The sequence below is a fragment of the Chlorocebus sabaeus genome, chromosome 17 (assembly GCF_047675955.1).
Source record: "Chlorocebus sabaeus isolate Y175 chromosome 17, mChlSab1.0.hap1, whole genome shotgun sequence".
Taxonomy (NCBI): Eukaryota; Metazoa; Chordata; class Mammalia; order Primates; family Cercopithecidae; genus Chlorocebus; species Chlorocebus sabaeus.
The window spans coordinates 33,409,799-33,426,855 of record NC_132920.1 but is presented as its reverse complement, the minus strand read 5'-3'; the positions used below and the strand labels follow the sequence as shown (position 1 = coordinate 33,426,855).

The following is a 17,057-nucleotide window of genomic DNA, read 5'->3' as shown; positions in this document are numbered from 1 at the left end:
CTTAGCCCCTGGTCCCGGACCTGCCTTTCTTTTGTAAGTCACTCTTGCATAAGCTGCCGCTCGCGATAAGGTGCCAAGAGCTCTTCCGCCCCTCTAAGGAGAGCGTGCCCTCACTCAAGATGGTGCCTAGAGAGCTTCAGACCTGGTACACTGCTGATTGGATGAAGGATAGAGGACTTCCGGGAGTTTTCAAGCCGACTGTGGGGCAGCTGAGAGGAGTTTTGCACGTGGATCGCCGTTCGGATGGGCGAGGTGGAGACAGCCCCCAAGCCGGGCACGGATGTCCCGCCCAAGAAAGACAAACTTCAGACCAAGAGAAAGGTATCGGCCTCCCTGGGTGGGAAAGGAAGTTTTTTGCTGCGGGGTCGTGGGGGCGGGGCGTGGGTGCGGAGTATCAGAGTTCCTGATCTGCTTGTAGAAACTGCGGCGATACTGGGAGGAAGAGACCGTTCCGACTACAGACGGAGCCTCTTCAGGGCCTCCTTGTAACAAGAAGAATCGGGAGCGCCGTCCTCAGAGACCAAAAAATGCTCACATATTAAAGAAGTCTCGGATCTCTAAGAAGCCTCAGGTCCCGAAGAAACGCCGAGAATGGAAGAACCCGGAGTCCCAGCGGAGCTTGTCCGGGGTGAATGTGGAACCTGATGGGTGGCGAGGCAGGCCGCCTTGTGCTTTGAAAGGGTTGGGGGTCAATCCAAGGCTGTCTACTAACTGCGTTCTCCTTTCCCCTAGGCCCAAGATCCATTCCCAGGCCCCGCCCCCGTCCCTGTGGAGGTGGTCCAGAAGTTCTGTCGCATTGACAAATCCCGAAAGGTGAGGTCCAGCCGGAGAGTTGGGAAGTGTTGGAGGCAGGGAGTGTCTGGGTGAGTTGAATGGAGGCTGGGCCAGGTAGCTCTCCTGTGACCCCACTAATCCTATGGTTCTTCTGCCACTCCTCCCCACCAACAATGTTATAGCTACCACGTTCTAAAGCCAAAACTCGAAGCCGACTTGAGGTGGCTGAAGCTGAAGAAGAGGAAACAAGTATCAAAGCTGCTCGTTCTGAGCTGCTGCTTGCTGAGGAACCTGGGTGAGTGGGCCCTAATCTGGACCCCCAATCCCTGCCTTATAGGACTGTCTTTTCTCGTTTTTATGTTGGTACACTTGCTTCATATTGGGAAACTTTACTGCTATCCTAACCCTTGTTTTCAGGTTTCTGGAAGGGGAGGATGGGGAAGACACAGCAAAGATATGCCAGGCTGACATTGTGGAGGCAGTGGACATTGCCAGTGCAGCCAAGGTGAGCCTGAGGAGGTAAAGGAGCCAAGGGATTGATTGGTGGTGCAGGACAAGAGAGGAATGGGGGCTAGAAGAAGGCCGTTACTGCAGGGTACTCATTTTTTTTTTTTTTTTTTTCACTCTTCTCTTTCCCAGCACTTTGACTTGAATCTGAGGCAATTTGGGCCCTACAGACTAAACTACTCTCGAACTGGAAGGTAAGGTTGAATTCTAGTGACTCTTGAACTAAGATGTGTTTCCTTAACCACTTTAGCCATGCCCACTTCAGCCATTCGCAGTGTATGTTTGGGTTGTTGATGAGGGGAGGGTCCTTCCATTTGCTTGGGTGTGAGGGTGAGCACCTGGAGCAACATGTGTCTGCCCACCTGGAGAGATGGGGCTGGCATGGGGCAGACCTCAAGTCGTCTGAGTCGGTGGTCCCCTGCCTTAACACCCTGCCTGCCCCTCACCTCCAACAGACACCTGGCTTTTGGAGGGCGCCGAGGTCATGTGGCTGCCCTTGACTGGGTAACAAAGAAGCTTATGTGCGAGATCAACGTCATGGAGGCAGTGCGGGACATCCGGTCAGTGGCCTCATTGTCAGCAGTCAGTAGGGGTGAGATAGTCCATCCTTGATTGAATGATAGCCTATAACCTCATTTCCCAGTTGAACCACTCTTCCTCTCCCCCAGGTTTCTCCATTCTGAGGCACTGCTTGCTGTTGCCCAGAACCGCTGGCTCCACATCTATGACAATCAGGGCATTGAACTCCACTGTATCCGCCGGTGTGACCGAGTGACACGGCTTGAGTTCCTGCCCTTCCACTTCCTCCTGGCTACAGCTGTGAGTGGCCGTGGAGCTCAGGAACTGGGTGGCAGCCCTTGGGATGACCACTTCTCCTTTAGGACCCCAGGAGAGGGAATACAGAGGGCAATCAGGACTGGGTCATTCTCTCTGTCTCTCTCTTTCTCAGTCAGAAACAGGGTTTCTGACCTACCTGGATGTATCAGTGGGGAAGATCGTGGCAGCTCTGAATGCTCGAGCTGGGCGGCTCGATGTCATGAGTCAGAACCCTTACAATGCCGTCATCCATCTCGGACACAGCAATGGTCAGTACCTGGCTTAGTTTTGACTCTCCGACCATCCTGACTTGCGTTTCTTCTATATTTATACTTCATGAGTCCCTTAAAGTTACCCTTTTATTTCCCTTTTTTGTTATCTCTTGGTCTTGAGTTCCCATCTTTCCCAGGTTTAATAATCTCAGGGTCAGGTTTGTATTAGCAACTTTGGTTCTTCTTCTCTTCCAGGTACTGTGTCTTTATGGAGTCCAGCTATGAAGGAGCCACTGGCAAAGATTCTCTGTCATCGTGGTGGGGTCCGGGCTGTGGCAGTAGATTCTACAGGCACGTAAGTTACTGGTGGGATGAGGTGTTAGGTGGGCAGAAAGTTGTGGAAGGTAGTGTGCTTTAGGAGCACAGACTCTAAAGCCGGGATGCCCAGGTTTAAATCACAATGTTACCACTGATGGGCCTTGTAAGTATGGGCATATGGCATAACCTTTGTGTACCACAGTTTTCTCACCCCAAAAATGGAAATATGAGTGTCTAGTTCAAGGGTCCACAAACTTTTTCTGTAAAGAGTCATATAGTAAATATTTTATGATTTGCTGATAAGAAGTAAAATCAAAGGGTACTGTGTTGGTATTTAAATACCAAGAGAAAACAAATTATCACAATTTTTTTTTTTGAGATGGAGTCTCGCTCTGACGCCCAGGCTGGAGTGCAATGGCACAATGTCAGCTCACTGCAACCTCCGCCTCTTAGGTTCAAGTGATTCTCCTGCCTTGGCCTCCCGAAGAGCTGGGACTACAGGCACCCAGCACAACACCTGGCTAATTTTTGTATTTTTAATAGAGACAGGGTTTCACCATGTTGGTCAGGCTGGTCTCGAATTCCTGATCTCAAGTGATCTGCCCGTCTCAGCCTCCCAAAGTGCTGGGATTACAGGCGTGAGCCACTGCGCCAGACCTTTTTTTTTTTTTTAAATCTTTTGAGAGAGATGTAGTCTTGCTCTGTCTCCCAGGCTGGAGTGTAGTGGCGTGATCTCAGCTCACTGCAACCTCTGCCTCCTGGGTTCAAGCGACTCTTCTGCCTCAGTCTCCCAAGTAGTTGGGATTATAGGCACCTGCCATCATGACCAGCTAATTTTTGCATTTTTTTGTAGAGACGGGATTTTACCATGTTGGCCAGGCTGGTCTTGAACTCCTGACTTCAGGTGATCTGCCTGCCTCGGCTTCCCAAAGTGCTGGGATTACAGCTGTGAGCCACTGCACCCGGCCCACACATTTTTAAGTTATAAAATTAAACATAATATGGCCAGGTGCAATGGCTCACGCCTGTAATCCCAGCACTTTGGAGGCTGAGGCGGGTGGATCACCTGAGGTCAGGAGTTCGAGACTAGCCTGGCCAACATGGCAAAACCCTGTCTCTACTAAAAATCCACAAAATTAGCTGGGTGTTGTAGCAGGGGCCTGTAATCCCAGCAACTTGGGAGGCTGAGGCAGAAGAATCGCTTGAACCTGGGAGGCAGAGGTTGCAGTGAGCCGAGATTGTGCCATTGCACTCCAACCTGGGCAACAAGAGCAAAACTCCGTCTCCAAAAAAAAAAAAAAAAAAAGGTTAAACATAATATGAGGCTGGACACAGTAGCTCATGCTTGTAATCTTAACACTTTGGTAGGCTGAGGTGGGCAGATCGCATGAGCCCAGAAGTTCGAAACCAGCTTGGGTGACATGGCAAAACTCTGTCTCTACAAAGATAGAAAAATTAGGCAGGGGTGGTGGTGCATGCCTGTAGTCCCAGCTACTCAGGAGGCTCAGGTGGGAGGATCACTTCAGCACAGGAGGTTAAGGCTGCAGTGAGCTGTGATCATCCCACTGTACTCTCGCATCGGCAACAGAGGGAGACCCTGTCTTAAAAAATAATAATAAATATGATTTTTTTTTTTTTTTTTTGAAACGGAATCTCGCTCTGTCGCCCAGGCTGGAGTGCAGTGGCCCAATCTCAGCTCACTGCACGCTCCGCCTCCCAGGTTTACGCCATTCTCCTGCCTCAGCCTCCGGAGCAGCTGGGACTACAGGAGCCCGCCACCTCGCCCGGCTAGTTTTTTGTGTTTTTTTTGGTAGAGACAGGGTTTCACCATGTTAGCCAGGATGGTCTTGATCTCCTGACCTCGTGATCCACCCGTCTCGGCCTCCCAAAGTGCTGGGATTACAGGCTTGAGCCACCGCGCCCGGCCTAAATATGATATTTGTGTAATACAGATTTACTAATGGGAAGAACTGAATTTCTTTTTGAGGATAACATTTTGCCTAGTTCATGTACAAAGTTAGTGTTCCAAATGATCAAATTTGACTGTAGATACTCATATTCATGCAGATCTCTAGAGATTTCATGTATTTCATCTTTGAAAACGTCTTTTCACACAGTTAGGTAATGATAGGTGATATGTGAGGTGCTCAAAATGCTGTGAAGCACTTATGACTCTGTCACTGTGACTTGTAGTGCACAAAGCAGGAGTGCAAATCAGGATGCCGTAGTCTCTGTCATGACCACTCGGCTGTGTGTTGTAGAGCAAAAGCAGCCACGGTGTAAGTAAATAGTGAGGGCCATGTTCCAATAAAACTTTATTTGTGGATACTGGAATTTGAATTTCATACAGTTTTCACAGTCTCAAAATATTCTTTTGATTTTTTTTTCAACCACTTAAAAATGTAAAAACCATTCTTGGCTTGTGGGCTATACAGAACTAGATGATGGGCCAGGTTTGGCCCATGGGCAGTAGTTTACCAAGCCCTAGTTTAAAGCCCTTATAAAAAGCTGTTGTAGACATTAAGATGAGTTAAGGCATATAGTTTAGCACAGTGCTTAGCAAATAGGGAGTGCTGTACAATTCATCATTGTTGTTCAAGATGATCGTTCTCTCCAGGTCTGGCTGATGTGAGGGGTAGAGATGGTGTCTGCTTTGGATTTCTGTTGTTCCTGAGAGAGTATCTGCATTTTCCACAGCTGTTCTCTCTGATTTGTATTTTTCTCTGATTCCTTTCGTCAGGTATTCACTGGGCATCTGCTGTGGGCGGGGCTCTGTGCTGAAGTTCTGGAGATAAAAGGATGAATCATTGAGCCTGCCTTGGCGTGGTGCTCCAGTTACCCTTTGGGTATAAAAACTTGTGGCTGTGGTTTTTTTTTTTTTGAGACAGAGTCTCACTCTGTCACCCAGGCTGGAGTGCAGTGGCACAATCTCACTGCAACCTCTGTCCCCGGGGGTTCAAGTGATTGTCCTGCCTCAGCCTCCTGAGTAGCTGGGATTACATGCACCCGCCACCACGCCCGGTTAATTTTTAAATTTTTAGTAGAGACGGGGTTTCACCATCTTGGCCAGGCTGGTCTTGAACTCCTGACATTGTGATCCACCTGCTTCAGCCTCCCAAAGTGCTGGGATTACAGGCATGAGCCACTGTACCCGGCCATGGCTATGGTTTTTGAGAATGACTGGCCAGGTGATGCATTTATTTATTTATTATTATTTTTCGAGATGGAGTCTTGATCTGTCACCCAGGCTGGAGTGCAGGGACACGATCTCGGTTCACTGCAACCTTAGCCTCCTAGGCTCAAGTGATTCTTCTGCCTCAGCCTCTGAGGAGCTGGGACTACAGATGCGTGCCACTGCGTGCAGCTAGTTTTTGTATTTTTAATAGAGATGGAATTTCACTATGTTGGCCAGGCTGGTCTCGAACTCCTGACCTTGTGATCCGCCCATCTGGTCTCCCAAAGTGCTGGGATTATAGGCCTGAGCCACTGCTCCTGGCCTCTGTAATTGTATCTTTGTGAACAAGTGATTTGGTTCTGCCCTTTTTACTCCATATCTATACCAGCCTGGCTCTAGGAGAGTCGGAAAGCCTGCCCAAGGGTTTCTGCCCTCTCTGGGCCACTGGGCCAAAGCTGTAGCTTGCCCTCCATGGGCTACCTGGGTCAGCCACTCCTCTGCTTAGCGCTTAATCACTAGTTAGCTGAGGCCTGAAGTTTAAACAACACCTTGATGCTGAACAGCTCTGGTCCTTGTGATCTTCAGCCCATCCCTGCTTTTCTCTGGTCCTTCTCAGGAGCTTGTCAGATAGGCCACGGGGACTCCAGCGATGAAGCCGACCATCTTTCATAAGAGGTGTTCTGGTAGCCTGCATTAGGATTGGACTGGGTTGACTTCTCAGAGCCGAACTGCTGCTTGCAAGTTTAGTAGTACAGTAGTATGGCCCAGACTCCCATCTGGCACTAGGCTAGTCTTTACCCAGGGGATCCCATAGATGGGTATGTGGAGGGGAGAAGAGCCAGTATGCATCCTTGAGTTGTTAGTTCACCAAAGGATGTGACCCTGTGTTCCAGGAGCGCTCAGTAATTCCTGGTTTGCACTGATGGCCTTTCTCTGTGGTAAAGTCAGGGCCCTGATTATCTTGTCGGAAGTATCCGGTTGGGCCTGCCTTGGGCTCCGTCACTGTGCAAGTCTCTGCTCATAAAAACTCTTTAGTTCCCTTCTTCTGGGTTCACAGCCAAGGCAAAAGAGAGTCCTTGGCCTCTTGGCAAACATACATCCCCTACCTGGCTGGTTCCCCTTCAGCTTCCCTCGTTAAGGAATAACTTGAACATAGAAACTCCAACCTCACCTGTAATCCCAGCACTTTGGGAGGCAGAGGAGGTCATTTGAGGCCAGGAGTTCAAGATCAGCATGGCCAACATGGCGAAACCCCGACTCTACTAAAAACGCAAAAATTAGCCGTGGTGGTGCATGCCTGTAATCCCAGCTACTTGGGAGGCTGAGGCACAAGAATCACTTGAACCAGGGAGGCGGAGGCTGCGGTGAGCCAAGGTCACGCCACTGCACTCCAGCTTGGGCAACAGAGTGAGACCCTGTCTCAAAAAAAGAAAAGAAACTCCAACTTCTGAAAGTAAACAACTTATGCAGTACATGATTCCTGGAGAGGATTTGGTCCCAACCTTCCCTCCCTCCTTCCAGGGAAAGCACACAGAGGGGCAGACCAAGGGTTACTTCACCACTTTCTGAGTCGGTCTTCTCAAGTCCTTGGAGCCTTCAGTTTGTGATTTGTCATTGCCAGAGAGCAACGTTGGGATTGTGAGCTGTGGGTCCTCGGTCTGACTTTAAAGAAATCCCACAAATTTTCTGCTCCTGGTTTTCCTGACCATGTTTCCCACCAATCCTGCTAACATAACCTCTGCTTCCCTCTCAGTCTCCACACTCTGGTGTTAATGCATGTGAACCTGCTGTGTATCTCTTTCCTGTACTTTTTTGAGAATTACTTAGAATGGGTCAAATCCCACCTTTCCCATGAAGCCTTTCTGACCACTGCAGATGCTCTTTCCCCTTGCTGGGCTGTGTGCTGCATGTGTATACAGGGGGACACAGCACATTTAGGTGCAGCCTGTCGTGTGGGTGCCCCTTTTGACTCCCGTGTCTTGAGAGGGCTGTGTGGTGTTAGCAAATGAGAGGCAGATGCTAAAGAGATAGGTCTGACCCTCCACTGACCTAGCTTTCCTTTCCCTGAGCTTCAGTTTCCTCACCTCTTAAAGGGAAATAAAAATAGTAAGAGTTGTGTGCAGCTTAACCAAGAGGATGCCTGTGGAGTGTTCAGGGTGATGGTAGTGGTTATTACTATTAATCTTTTTCTCCCCAGCCAGACTTGATGCCTGGACTTGGCCACAGCTTGCTTGGTAAACCCATTTACTGACAGATTAATTGATCCCTCTTTTCTCACCAGGTACATGGCCACCTCTGGCCTAGACCACCAGCTGAAGATCTTTGACTTGAGAGGGACCTACCAGCCTCTGAGCACTCGGACCCTGCCCCATGGAGCAGGGCACCTGGCCTTCTCCCAGAGGGGACTGCTGGTGGCGGGAATGGGTGACGTTGTCAACATCTGGGCAGGGCAGGGCAAGGCCAGCCCACCCTCCCTTGAACAGCCGTACCTCACCCACCGGCTCTCAGGCCCTGTGCATGGCCTTCAGTTCTGCCCCTTTGAAGATGTGCTAGGGGTGGGGCACAGTGGGGGCATCACCAGCATGCTGGTCCCTGGTGAGTGGGCCAGGGATGGGGCTTGAAGTGAATGAACTCTGGGTGGAAGTTTGGGCCTGAGACATCCAGGAGCTGGGGGATTGGTTGGGCTGGAGCTGTTGGACTTAGGTCTTTCCTTACGGCTCCGTGCTCCTCCCTCCCTCCCTTCAGGGGCCGGTGAGCCCAACTTTGATGGCCTGGAGAGTAATCCTTACAGAAGCCGGAAGCAACGCCAGGAGTGGGAGGTGAAGGCCCTGCTAGAGAAGGTGAGGCTGCCTTGCTGGAGAGGGTGAGGTTCCCCTCTGCTGGAGAGGGTCAGGCTCCCCCCTCCTGGAGAGGGTGAGGTTCCCCCCTCCTGGAGACTTCCTGGAGAAGGTCAGGTTCCCCCTGCTGGAGAGGGTGAGGTTCCCCTCTCCTGGAGAGGGTCAGTGTTCCCCCTGGCGGAGAGGGTGAGATTGCCCCTGTTAGAGAAGGTGAGGTTCCCCTGCTGGTTGGTGTTCAGCATGGTTGTGAGGCCCCTGCTGCTGGGGAAGGCATGCATGTGGTTTTGGGTTGGAGGTAGAGAAAGCTATCCTGAGGTCTCATGCTGGGGGTCCTGGGTAGAGGGGTTCAGCAGCCTTCCTGGCTTCCCTTTTTGGTGCTACCCTCCTGTGGCTCCTTGCTGAGTCCTGTCCCTCTGTGAAACCCTCAGGTACCTGCAGAGCTTATTTGTCTTGACCCACGAGCCCTGGCCGAGGTGGACGTCATCTCTCTGGAGCAGGGAAAGAAGGAGCGGATAGAGAGGCTGGTATGGAGCAGGCCCCTGAATGCCCAGGCCTGTCTTCTCCCCCACATCCTCTCCCCACCATGGCTTGTCCCCAGAAGTGTGGCCAGCAGGTGGGTGCTGCCAGTTCCCTGACTCCGACCGAGGCTGTAACAGATTTCACTCCTGTCCCCTCCCTCAGGGCTACGACCCGGAGGCTAAGGCTCCCTTCCAGCCAAAGCCAAAGCAGAAGGGCCGCAGCTCCACAGCAAGCCTGGTGAAGAGGAAGAGGAAGGTCATGGATGAGGAACACAGGGTAGATGAGTACTGGGATGGGCTGGGCCTTCCACAGGCTTCCTGCTTGTGCCTCTGCCCTGTCAGCCTGCCACTTCTCACTGTCCCTGTGTCAGTGCTTGTGCCTTCTGCCCTGTCCTTCCTGCTTGTGCCTCTGCCCTGTCAGCCTGCCACTTCTCACTGTCCCTGTGCCCTCCCCCTCTCTGGTCCCCAGGACAAGGTCCGGCAGAGCCTTCAGCAGCAGCAGCAGCAGCAGCATAAGGAAGCGAAGGCCAAGTCCACGGGGGCCCGGCCATCTGCCCTGGACAGATTTGTGCGCTGAGCCAGACTCCAGGGTTGCCTGGGAACAGTCTCTCCCCAAGATCACCTGTAGGGAAAAGAGTGTTCCCTGGAACAAGGAGGTGGGGCACTGTGGTCCTTTCCCCAACTGGGGGTGGACAGCTGGCTCCTGGGGTGGGTTGGTATTAAAGAGGAAAGCGATTTTTTGGATCATGTGTCTGGATCATCTTGTGGACCTGTTCCCCTCCCCCTTGCCCAGCATGAGGCCATTCTAGGATCAGAGGGGTCAGTGTCCTGCCTCTACCCCCACCCCCATACCTTGTGGCTGCTGTGGCGTTAGCTTTGCCTTTTAGGGGCCTTCCTCCTCAGAGAGGCTGTCCTCTCTCCCATGTCCCTGGAGATGTCCTTCCCATGAAGCAGGGTCTGGCAGCCTCTGGGGTCTCCAGGTTTGTGTTGTTCTGGGGGTCCTGGTGAAGACCACAAAGCACTCGAAGAAGTGGAGACAAGTTTATTGAGGAGCTTGACAGCCCTCTTCTGCCCTAGCTTGAGAGAACAGCTGCAGCATTTTTTTCTTTTTCTCTTCCTGATGACCATCTTTCAGGCTGGCGGGCCAGGCCCCTGGGTGTCTCCCATATCCCTGTCTTTAGTGAGACTGAGGATCTGGTATGAGGAAACAGATCAGCTGCAGCCAGTGAGGGCCCCTGCGTTGGGCCTGGGAGAGAGAAGGTCCTGTTCCTGCCTTTCCTGTGGCCCCAGGCACTCTCAGCTGTGAAGCCAGGCTATTGCTCGACACCGCAGGATGCCCAGGACTCCCTGGAACCAGGAGCAAAAGGGCGCAGTCCTTTCCCCGTCAGAGCCACCCACCAGCTTCCAGGCTTCCTGCATCTTCCAGGGGTCCAGCCTGTGGGATGTCAGCAGGAATTTCCCATAGCAGCACCGGTCTAGTGGGTAGTGGGTGGCACCAGCCAGCTTGACACACTGTGTTGGGGCGAGGCCTCCTCGTCGGGCACTGACCCCCACAAAGACATCCTCTAACGGGAGAGGGGGTGCCCGGCTAGCCACCTTGAGAATGAGCTGCACAGCAGACGCTGACAGCACATACCCCGTGCCTGAGGCATAGGGTGGGAAGGGGCCCCAGGTGTGAGGCCACTGCTCCTCTGATACACGGTGCCTGCCCCCTGGTGTCCGAGAGGGGTTTACTCGCCAGTGCACCCGGCCCAGGTACAGAAGAGGCACTTCCTCGCTGTGCAAGGCCTGGCCTCCTTCCTGCTGTTCATTTCCAACCTCGGCCTCTCTGTGGGGTTCCGTGCTTCTCTCCCAGTGCTCCCAACGGCCCCCTCGCAAGACCAGCTCTGATACCAGTTCGGGAACGTTGACATACACATCATCGTCCGTCTTGAGGACGTATCGGGCCATAGGGCAGTGTTTCTCAGCCCAGTTCAGCCCGCTGAGGGTCTTGAGGGTGAGGTTGCGGTAGGAGTCCTGGAAGGCGGCCTGCAAGATATCCCCCTGGGCTGCTGACTCCGAGGCCAGGTCGTTCCCCTGGGAGCCCCACACGGGGTGCTGTGCGTTCGGCTCTCCCAGCAGGAATAGCGTCTGTACCCTGAGTCCCCGGGCCTCGCGCAGCCCGCCCCACGAGGCCCGAATGGCGTTTCTCTGGTTCAGGTTTTCCGGAGCCGTGCACACCAGGATGAGCAGGAAGGGAGGAGCCCCGGGACCACCGCAAGCTTCCTGGTTGGGGATCAAGAGGCGGGGCAGGGCCAGGGGCGGCCCCGGTGAGGCGGGGGCTGGGAGCAGGGAGGCTAGTGAGAGGCTCAGCAGCTCCTCCCCCAACCCCGAAGGCCCGAAGAGGGTCCAGACGATCACTAGCAACAGAGCGGTGAGGAGCAGGCGCCGGAAGAGCCTGAGCGGCATGGTGCGGCGCACTCCAAGGGGAATCCGGAGCGAAGGGCGGAGACTAGCTCCCCGGGCCTAGGTCACCGCCGGGATTTAACCGACCACGCCTGGGATGCGGAGGGCGGAGCACGCGACCGGGACCAGCGCACCCTGGGGGTCGGGGGAAGCCGGTGCGGACCGCGGTCCAGGCATGCTGCGGGGGTGGCTACCTTGTCGTCGCGGCCTCGCCGCCAGCAAGCTCCGCTCCATGGCTGGCCGACTGCGGCACTCACGGCCCCTCCCCCGCCTCGCCCCGGCGGCCGGCCTGCCACCCGCTTCCGCGCTGCGCGCTCCCATCCCCGCCGGAAGCGGCGTCGGAGCAGCGCAGCAGGGCGCGGAAACCCGGGCGGGTGGAGTGGCACCAAACGGAGCGAGACCGGTCTGTCCAGCCACTCCCTATCCCAACCCACCCACGTATTCCACCAGGGGGACCACACCCTACATAACCAACGTCTGTGTTTTTGCCTTTGTTGCTTTGGTCACAGCCCCAAAGATTTTCTAACTAGATGACCTTTTTAAAAAACAAAACAAAAAACCCAGAGTGACCAAGACCTGCAAACTCACCTGAACTGCAACTGTCTAGGCTCAGCTACCCATTCCACAACCATGCTGCACACCAACCCCAGGGGATTGGTCTCTAAACTGGTCTGGGTCACCCCCTCCAGGCTGGGAATTGTTTTCCCCTCACATTTCTCTTTACAGAGAGGGACATCACTAGCTACACATAGGGAGACTGAGGGGTCTGCAGCATCACCACTGCTAAAACCAATAGCACTGTGTGGGCAACTGAGTAGGGCAGCTCTAAATGGAAAAGGGACCCAGCACTTTAACATTCCCTATTAGAATGGACAGAAAGGACAGGAAGCCATAGGTATATAAACTATTTATTGACAAGGCCTACAGACTTATTTCTTCTTGGACACACCCACGGTGCGGCCACGGCGGCCAGTCGTCTTGGTGTGCTGGCCTCGGACACGAAGGCTGCAGGTAAAAAGAGAAGGGTCATAGGTCATACACAGCACAAAGAAAGGTTGGGGAAAAGGAAGAGCGAGTAGGAGGAATGCTGTGAGTCGAGGTAGGCAGTGAGATGAGACCTCCACTCACCCCCAGAAGTGGCGCAGCCCTCTATGGGCCCGAATCTTCTTCAGTCGCTCCAGGTCTTCACGGAGCTTGTTGTCCAGACCATTGGCTAGGACCTGGATTCAGAGGCGGCGGCAAGGGACGTTTTATCCCCTGACCACCTACGGCCAATTCTATCAGGACCCTCCACCCTTCCTCTAATCCTGCCCTCATTTCAGTACACACCTGGCTATATTTTCCATCCTTTACATCCTTCTGTCTGTTCAAGAACCAGTCTGGGATCTTGTACTGGCGTGGATTCTGCATAATGGTGATCACACGTTCCACCTGGCAGGCAGGACAAGGTCAGATCTACATGGCCCCCTTTCTGAGGCTGACCCCACCCCCAGCCCCCTTCTTGTCCTCACCTCATCCTCAGTGAGTTCTCCCGCCCTCTTGGTGAGGTCAATGTCTGCTTTCCTCAACACCACATGAGCATATCTTCGGCCCACACCCTGAATGAAATGAGGGTTCAATCTGATTTTTAAATTCCTTTATAGCCTCATTATTCAAAAAGCTCACAAAGGTAGGATCTGCAATAATCTATTTTGCAATCCCCTAGGTCACCCTTTCCTCACCCACCTTTCCAGATATAAACCATTCGACAGAAGGTTAACTTTGGGCCGCACGCAGTGGCTCACGCCTGTAATCCTAGCACTTTGGGAGGCCCAGGTGGGTGGATGACTTTGAGGGCAGGAGTTCGAAACCAGCCTGGCCAACATGGTGAAACCCTACTAAAAATACAAAAAAATTAGCCGAGCATGGTGGCGGGCGCCTGTAATCCCAGCTACTTGGGAGGCTGCGGCAGAATTGCTTGAACCTGGGAGGCGGAGGTCACAGCAAGCCGAGATCACACCACCACACTCAAACCTGGGCGAGAGAGAGAGACACCTTGTCTCAAAAAAAAAAAAAAAAAAAAAGGTTACTTTGTTCAGGGGCACGACTGAATCATGAATACAGAATTTAGTATTATAGACAACCCTTTGAAAGCAGGCAGTATCTTTTTTTTTTCTCCTCATTGCTCAGCATATGTATTTGTCACTAAGTGCCTTCTGATTCTTGCATTTAGGAGAACAAGAGGCCTGCCTCTCCAAGCTAATGCAGTAAACCAGAGTCTTATGAGTTACAGGATTTGATTAAGGTACTTGGGCTGTCAGTTCTTCAGAATCTCTAAGGCAAATCCCTGTATCCCTATAATCAAAATATTCCAAGATCACAAACTGAATTTTGTCAGTGCCCAGAACTGACCGCCCAAGTGATTATAAAAAAAACCTAATGCTTACATTGGTAGCATCATATCAACACCAGCACTAGCACCCATGCCATCTAAACTCATGAACCAAAGTGATTTGGAGAGTGAAGGATGAACTGAATAGTAAGCCCTGCCCCTCATTTTGTCCAACTAGAACCTCAGAATGTGGCCCTATTTGGAAATAAGGTCTTCACAGAAATAATTAGGTAAAATGAAGTTATCTTTGATTAGGGTGGGCTCTAGATCCAATGACAAATCATAAGAGAGACATGAAGAGGACCATGAGATGACAGCAACAGATAGGAGTAATGCAGTTACAAGCCAAGGAACACTAAGGATTACTGACAACCACCAGAAGATAGGAAGAGGCAAAGTTCTTAAGTGCCTCCAGCGCCGTAATTTTCTTAGTTTATATGAACTTGTTATAGTAGGCCCCAGGAAACTAAAATAAATGGCAGTTCCTCTCCGCAAGAAAGAGAGATCAAGGGTTGGCTTCACAGTGGCTCATGCCTGTAATTCCAGCACTCTGGGAGGCTGAGGGTGGAAGATCACTGAGCCCAGGAGCTCCAGACCAGCTTGGACAACACAGCAAGATCCAGATTAGCCAGACGTGCTGGTGGTGCACACTTATAGCCCCAACTACTTGGGAAGTTGAGGCAGAAGGATTGACTTGAGCCCTGGAGGTCAAGGCTGCAGTGAACAGTGATTCCGCCACTCCAGCCTTTCAAAAAATAAATGTGGCTGGGCGCAGTGGCTCAAGCCTGTAATCCCAGCACTTTGGGAGGCTAAGGTGGGTGGATCACCTGAGGTCAGAAGTTTAAGACCAGCCTGACCAACATGGTGAAACCCCATCTCTTCTAAAAATGCAAAAATTAGCTGGGCGTGTGCCTGTAATCTCAGCTACTTGGGAGGCTGAAGTTGCAGTGAGATGTGATCGCTCCACTGCACTGCAGCCTGGGTGATGGGGCGAGACTCTGTTTCAGAATAAATAAATAAACGTGACCAAGGGTCAAATTATTACGTTTATTCAGAAGGGAACAGGGTCTTTCAAATTTATTTATTAATTAAATGACGAGGTTTCACCATGTTGGCCAGGCTGGTCTTGAATTCCTGACCTCAGGGGATTCACCCACTTCAGCCTCCGAAAGTGAGTCACTGCACTCAGCCTCAAATTTAATTATATGTTTACAAATGAAGATTTACTTCAAAATGAGAGTGGGAAGAGAGATAGATAAAATGAGATTTCTAATTTTAGTTAGAATAACCTTCATCCATGAAGGTTATTCTCTATTACACTTCTGAATGGTGCACCTCTACTTAAGCCTCACAGCAAGTATCTAAGTACAGTATTTCACACTGCCTTCCTTATTAGTTTCACAGAGCACCCAACAGAAGGAATTTTCCTCTACACATTCCTTAAACCAGCCAACAGTATCCCTACTACTATCCATTCGCTAACGTCGCCTAAGTATCTACTATGCAACAGAAGCCAAGAACTGTAAGACAGGCCTGGCCCTGCACCCATGAAGTGGACACATACTGGTAGGCTATTTCCACAACTAACTACAAATTCTGACTTAAGAAAAAAAAAAAAAAAAAAGGAACGTGTGTATCTAGAAAGCCAGGAGTTTATTAGGTTTGTGGAGAGAAATACCCAAGTGAAAATAATTACTCTTGCATTCACTGATTTGATTCTTAAAAGCCAAAGAGAGAGATGTACTCCTTCACACTTTAACAGGAGTGTCAATTCTGACATATGAGTAAATGTCCTGCTCATACTTCTTCCACCCTCCATCTACAAGTTTCTTCACACTTTTTATCTGTTGGCATTTTTACTCATCCCTCAAGATGCCCAATAATCCTCCAATTCTCAGGGAATATAAATTTCACAGGAAACGTTGTTGTTATGATGGCGGGGTGGGTAAAGAAACCGAATCTAGAAGCATCTCACGGTTCAGGAAAATCTTAGCGAATTCGGGTGAGCAACCATACCTCCTCCCCACTTCCCCGGGTGAAATGTTTTGGCTTGACCTTAGACCACTCTCTTGGCTTTAATCACTTATTTTCTGTGGTAAATGTGGTAAGTGCTAAAGGGGTTAGTCTCTCCCTAAACCACTTTCTTTTCTTAATCCAGCAGTCAAGGTGATCTGGATGAGACTCAAGTCTCCCCAACCTTGCTTCATTTTTGCTTATGTTTTCACAATCCAATTCTCATTTACATTCCCTATTCCTTACCCTACTTTACTTACCTTAATGGCAGTGATGGCAAAGGCTATTTTCCGCCGCCCATCGATGTTGGTGTTGAGTACTCGCAAAATATGCTGGAACTTTTCAGGGATCACTAGAGACTGGTTTAAAAAGTACGGGGGAGAAATTAGACACAGTAAACTATCAAACAGTAAGGTTGATAAAGCAAACGAACTTCATACAAAACGGTTAAGCCTGTCACACAAGTGGCAAAGGCACCCGATCCCCACCCCTAAGGTTTTCACACCACACAGCAAACTCCTCAGTCCTGCAAAGTAGGTACATGAAGCGTTCAAGCTTGGGAAAATGCAACCTTTGGAGAGAGGAGGCAGGTCTCCTGCCCATTCCCAAAAGTGCGTGGCGGAAGCCAGAGTTCCCCATATACGCCCAAGCCTTAGGCAGCTTCCGTGCGCCAGAGCAGTGACCCTTCCTCGGGCCCGCTCTCCGGAACTGGAAATCTTTGGTGTCCCTTTCCAGGGGCGCGATCCAAGGCTTCATACGGAAAGTCTCGGGCCCTCAGGACAGGGCGTTTCCAGAACCCCAACAGCCGGCTTTCCTTGCCCGAGTTGCGATGTCGCTGGATCACAGCACGGTTTCCAGGCTTACCATGGCGGCAGCACAAGCGGCGGCGTGTAGGCCTCCTGTGGAAGAGAGAGCGGAAGTGACGCGGTATCATTATATAGCTTTCAGGAGGAAGAGGCGGAGCGATCTAGGAGAAGTGCTTCCGGAAACTGTTTCAGCCTGACCTGGCTGGACTTAGGAGAGTATGGCTTGGGTACCACAACTTCCGGTGCGCCTTTCTTTACAGTTCGT

At 51.5% G+C, this 17,057-nt stretch overlaps 3 protein-coding genes across 3 annotated transcripts; 1 reads left to right on the top strand and 2 right to left on the bottom strand.

The window, feature by feature from the left end:
* Positions 1-169: 169 nt before the first annotated feature.
* Positions 170-9,901, top strand: WDR46 (WD repeat domain 46). Its single transcript, XM_007972952.3, has 15 exons — positions 170-321; positions 419-628; positions 733-813; positions 957-1,069; positions 1,192-1,279; positions 1,414-1,475; positions 1,737-1,841; positions 1,950-2,100; positions 2,231-2,366; positions 2,565-2,664; positions 8,084-8,397; positions 8,548-8,642; positions 9,068-9,163; positions 9,321-9,434; positions 9,627-9,901. Exons 1-15 carry the CDS (start codon positions 244-246, stop codon positions 9,732-9,734), a joined length of 1,851 nt encoding a protein of 616 aa, XP_007971143.3. The 5' UTR covers positions 170-243; the 3' UTR covers positions 9,735-9,901.
* Positions 9,902-10,184: 283 nt separating this feature from the next.
* On the bottom strand, positions 10,185-11,893 carry B3GALT4 (beta-1,3-galactosyltransferase 4). Its single transcript, XM_007972956.3, has one exon. The coding sequence runs from the start codon at positions 11,603-11,605 to the stop codon at positions 10,454-10,456; it is 1,152 nt and encodes a 383-aa protein (XP_007971147.1). The 5' UTR covers positions 11,606-11,893; the 3' UTR covers positions 10,185-10,453.
* Positions 11,894-12,496: 603 nt separating this feature from the next.
* RPS18 (ribosomal protein S18) lies at positions 12,497-16,975 on the bottom strand. Its single transcript, XM_007972957.3, has 6 exons — positions 16,851-16,975; positions 16,247-16,345; positions 13,114-13,200; positions 12,932-13,033; positions 12,731-12,822; positions 12,497-12,607 (listed from the first exon to the last, which is right to left on the bottom strand). Exons 1-6 carry the CDS (start codon positions 16,851-16,853, stop codon positions 12,532-12,534), a joined length of 459 nt encoding a protein of 152 aa, XP_007971148.1. The 5' UTR covers positions 16,854-16,975; the 3' UTR covers positions 12,497-12,531.
* Positions 16,976-17,057: the final 82 nt, after the last annotated feature.

What these genes read in the sequence shown, in the direction of transcription:
- B3GALT4 (XM_007972956.3), bottom strand. Translation starts at nt 11,605, where the DNA reads ATGCCGCTCAGGCTCTTCCGGCGCCTGCTCCTCACCGCTCTGTTGCTA.
- WDR46 (XM_007972952.3), top strand. Translation starts at nt 244, where the DNA reads ATGGGCGAGGTGGAGACAGCCCCCAAGCCGGGCACGGATGTCCCGCCC. An exon ending in GCATTGACAAATCCCGAAAG is followed by an intron (nt 814 to 956) that starts GTGAGGTCCAGC and finishes ACAATGTTATAG; the next exon opens with CTACCACGTTCTAAAGCCAA. An exon ending in AACTACTCTCGAACTGGAAG is followed by an intron (nt 1,476 to 1,736) that starts GTAAGGTTGAAT and finishes CACCTCCAACAG; the next exon opens with ACACCTGGCTTTTGGAGGGC.
- RPS18 (XM_007972957.3), bottom strand. An exon ending in TTGCCATCACTGCCATTAAG is followed by an intron (nt 13,201 to 16,246) that starts GTAAGTAAAGTA and finishes CATTTCATTCAG; the next exon opens with GGTGTGGGCCGAAGATATGC. An exon ending in AGGATGGAAAATATAGCCAG is followed by an intron (nt 12,823 to 12,931) that starts GTGTGTACTGAA and finishes CTCTGAATCCAG; the next exon opens with GTCCTAGCCAATGGTCTGGA.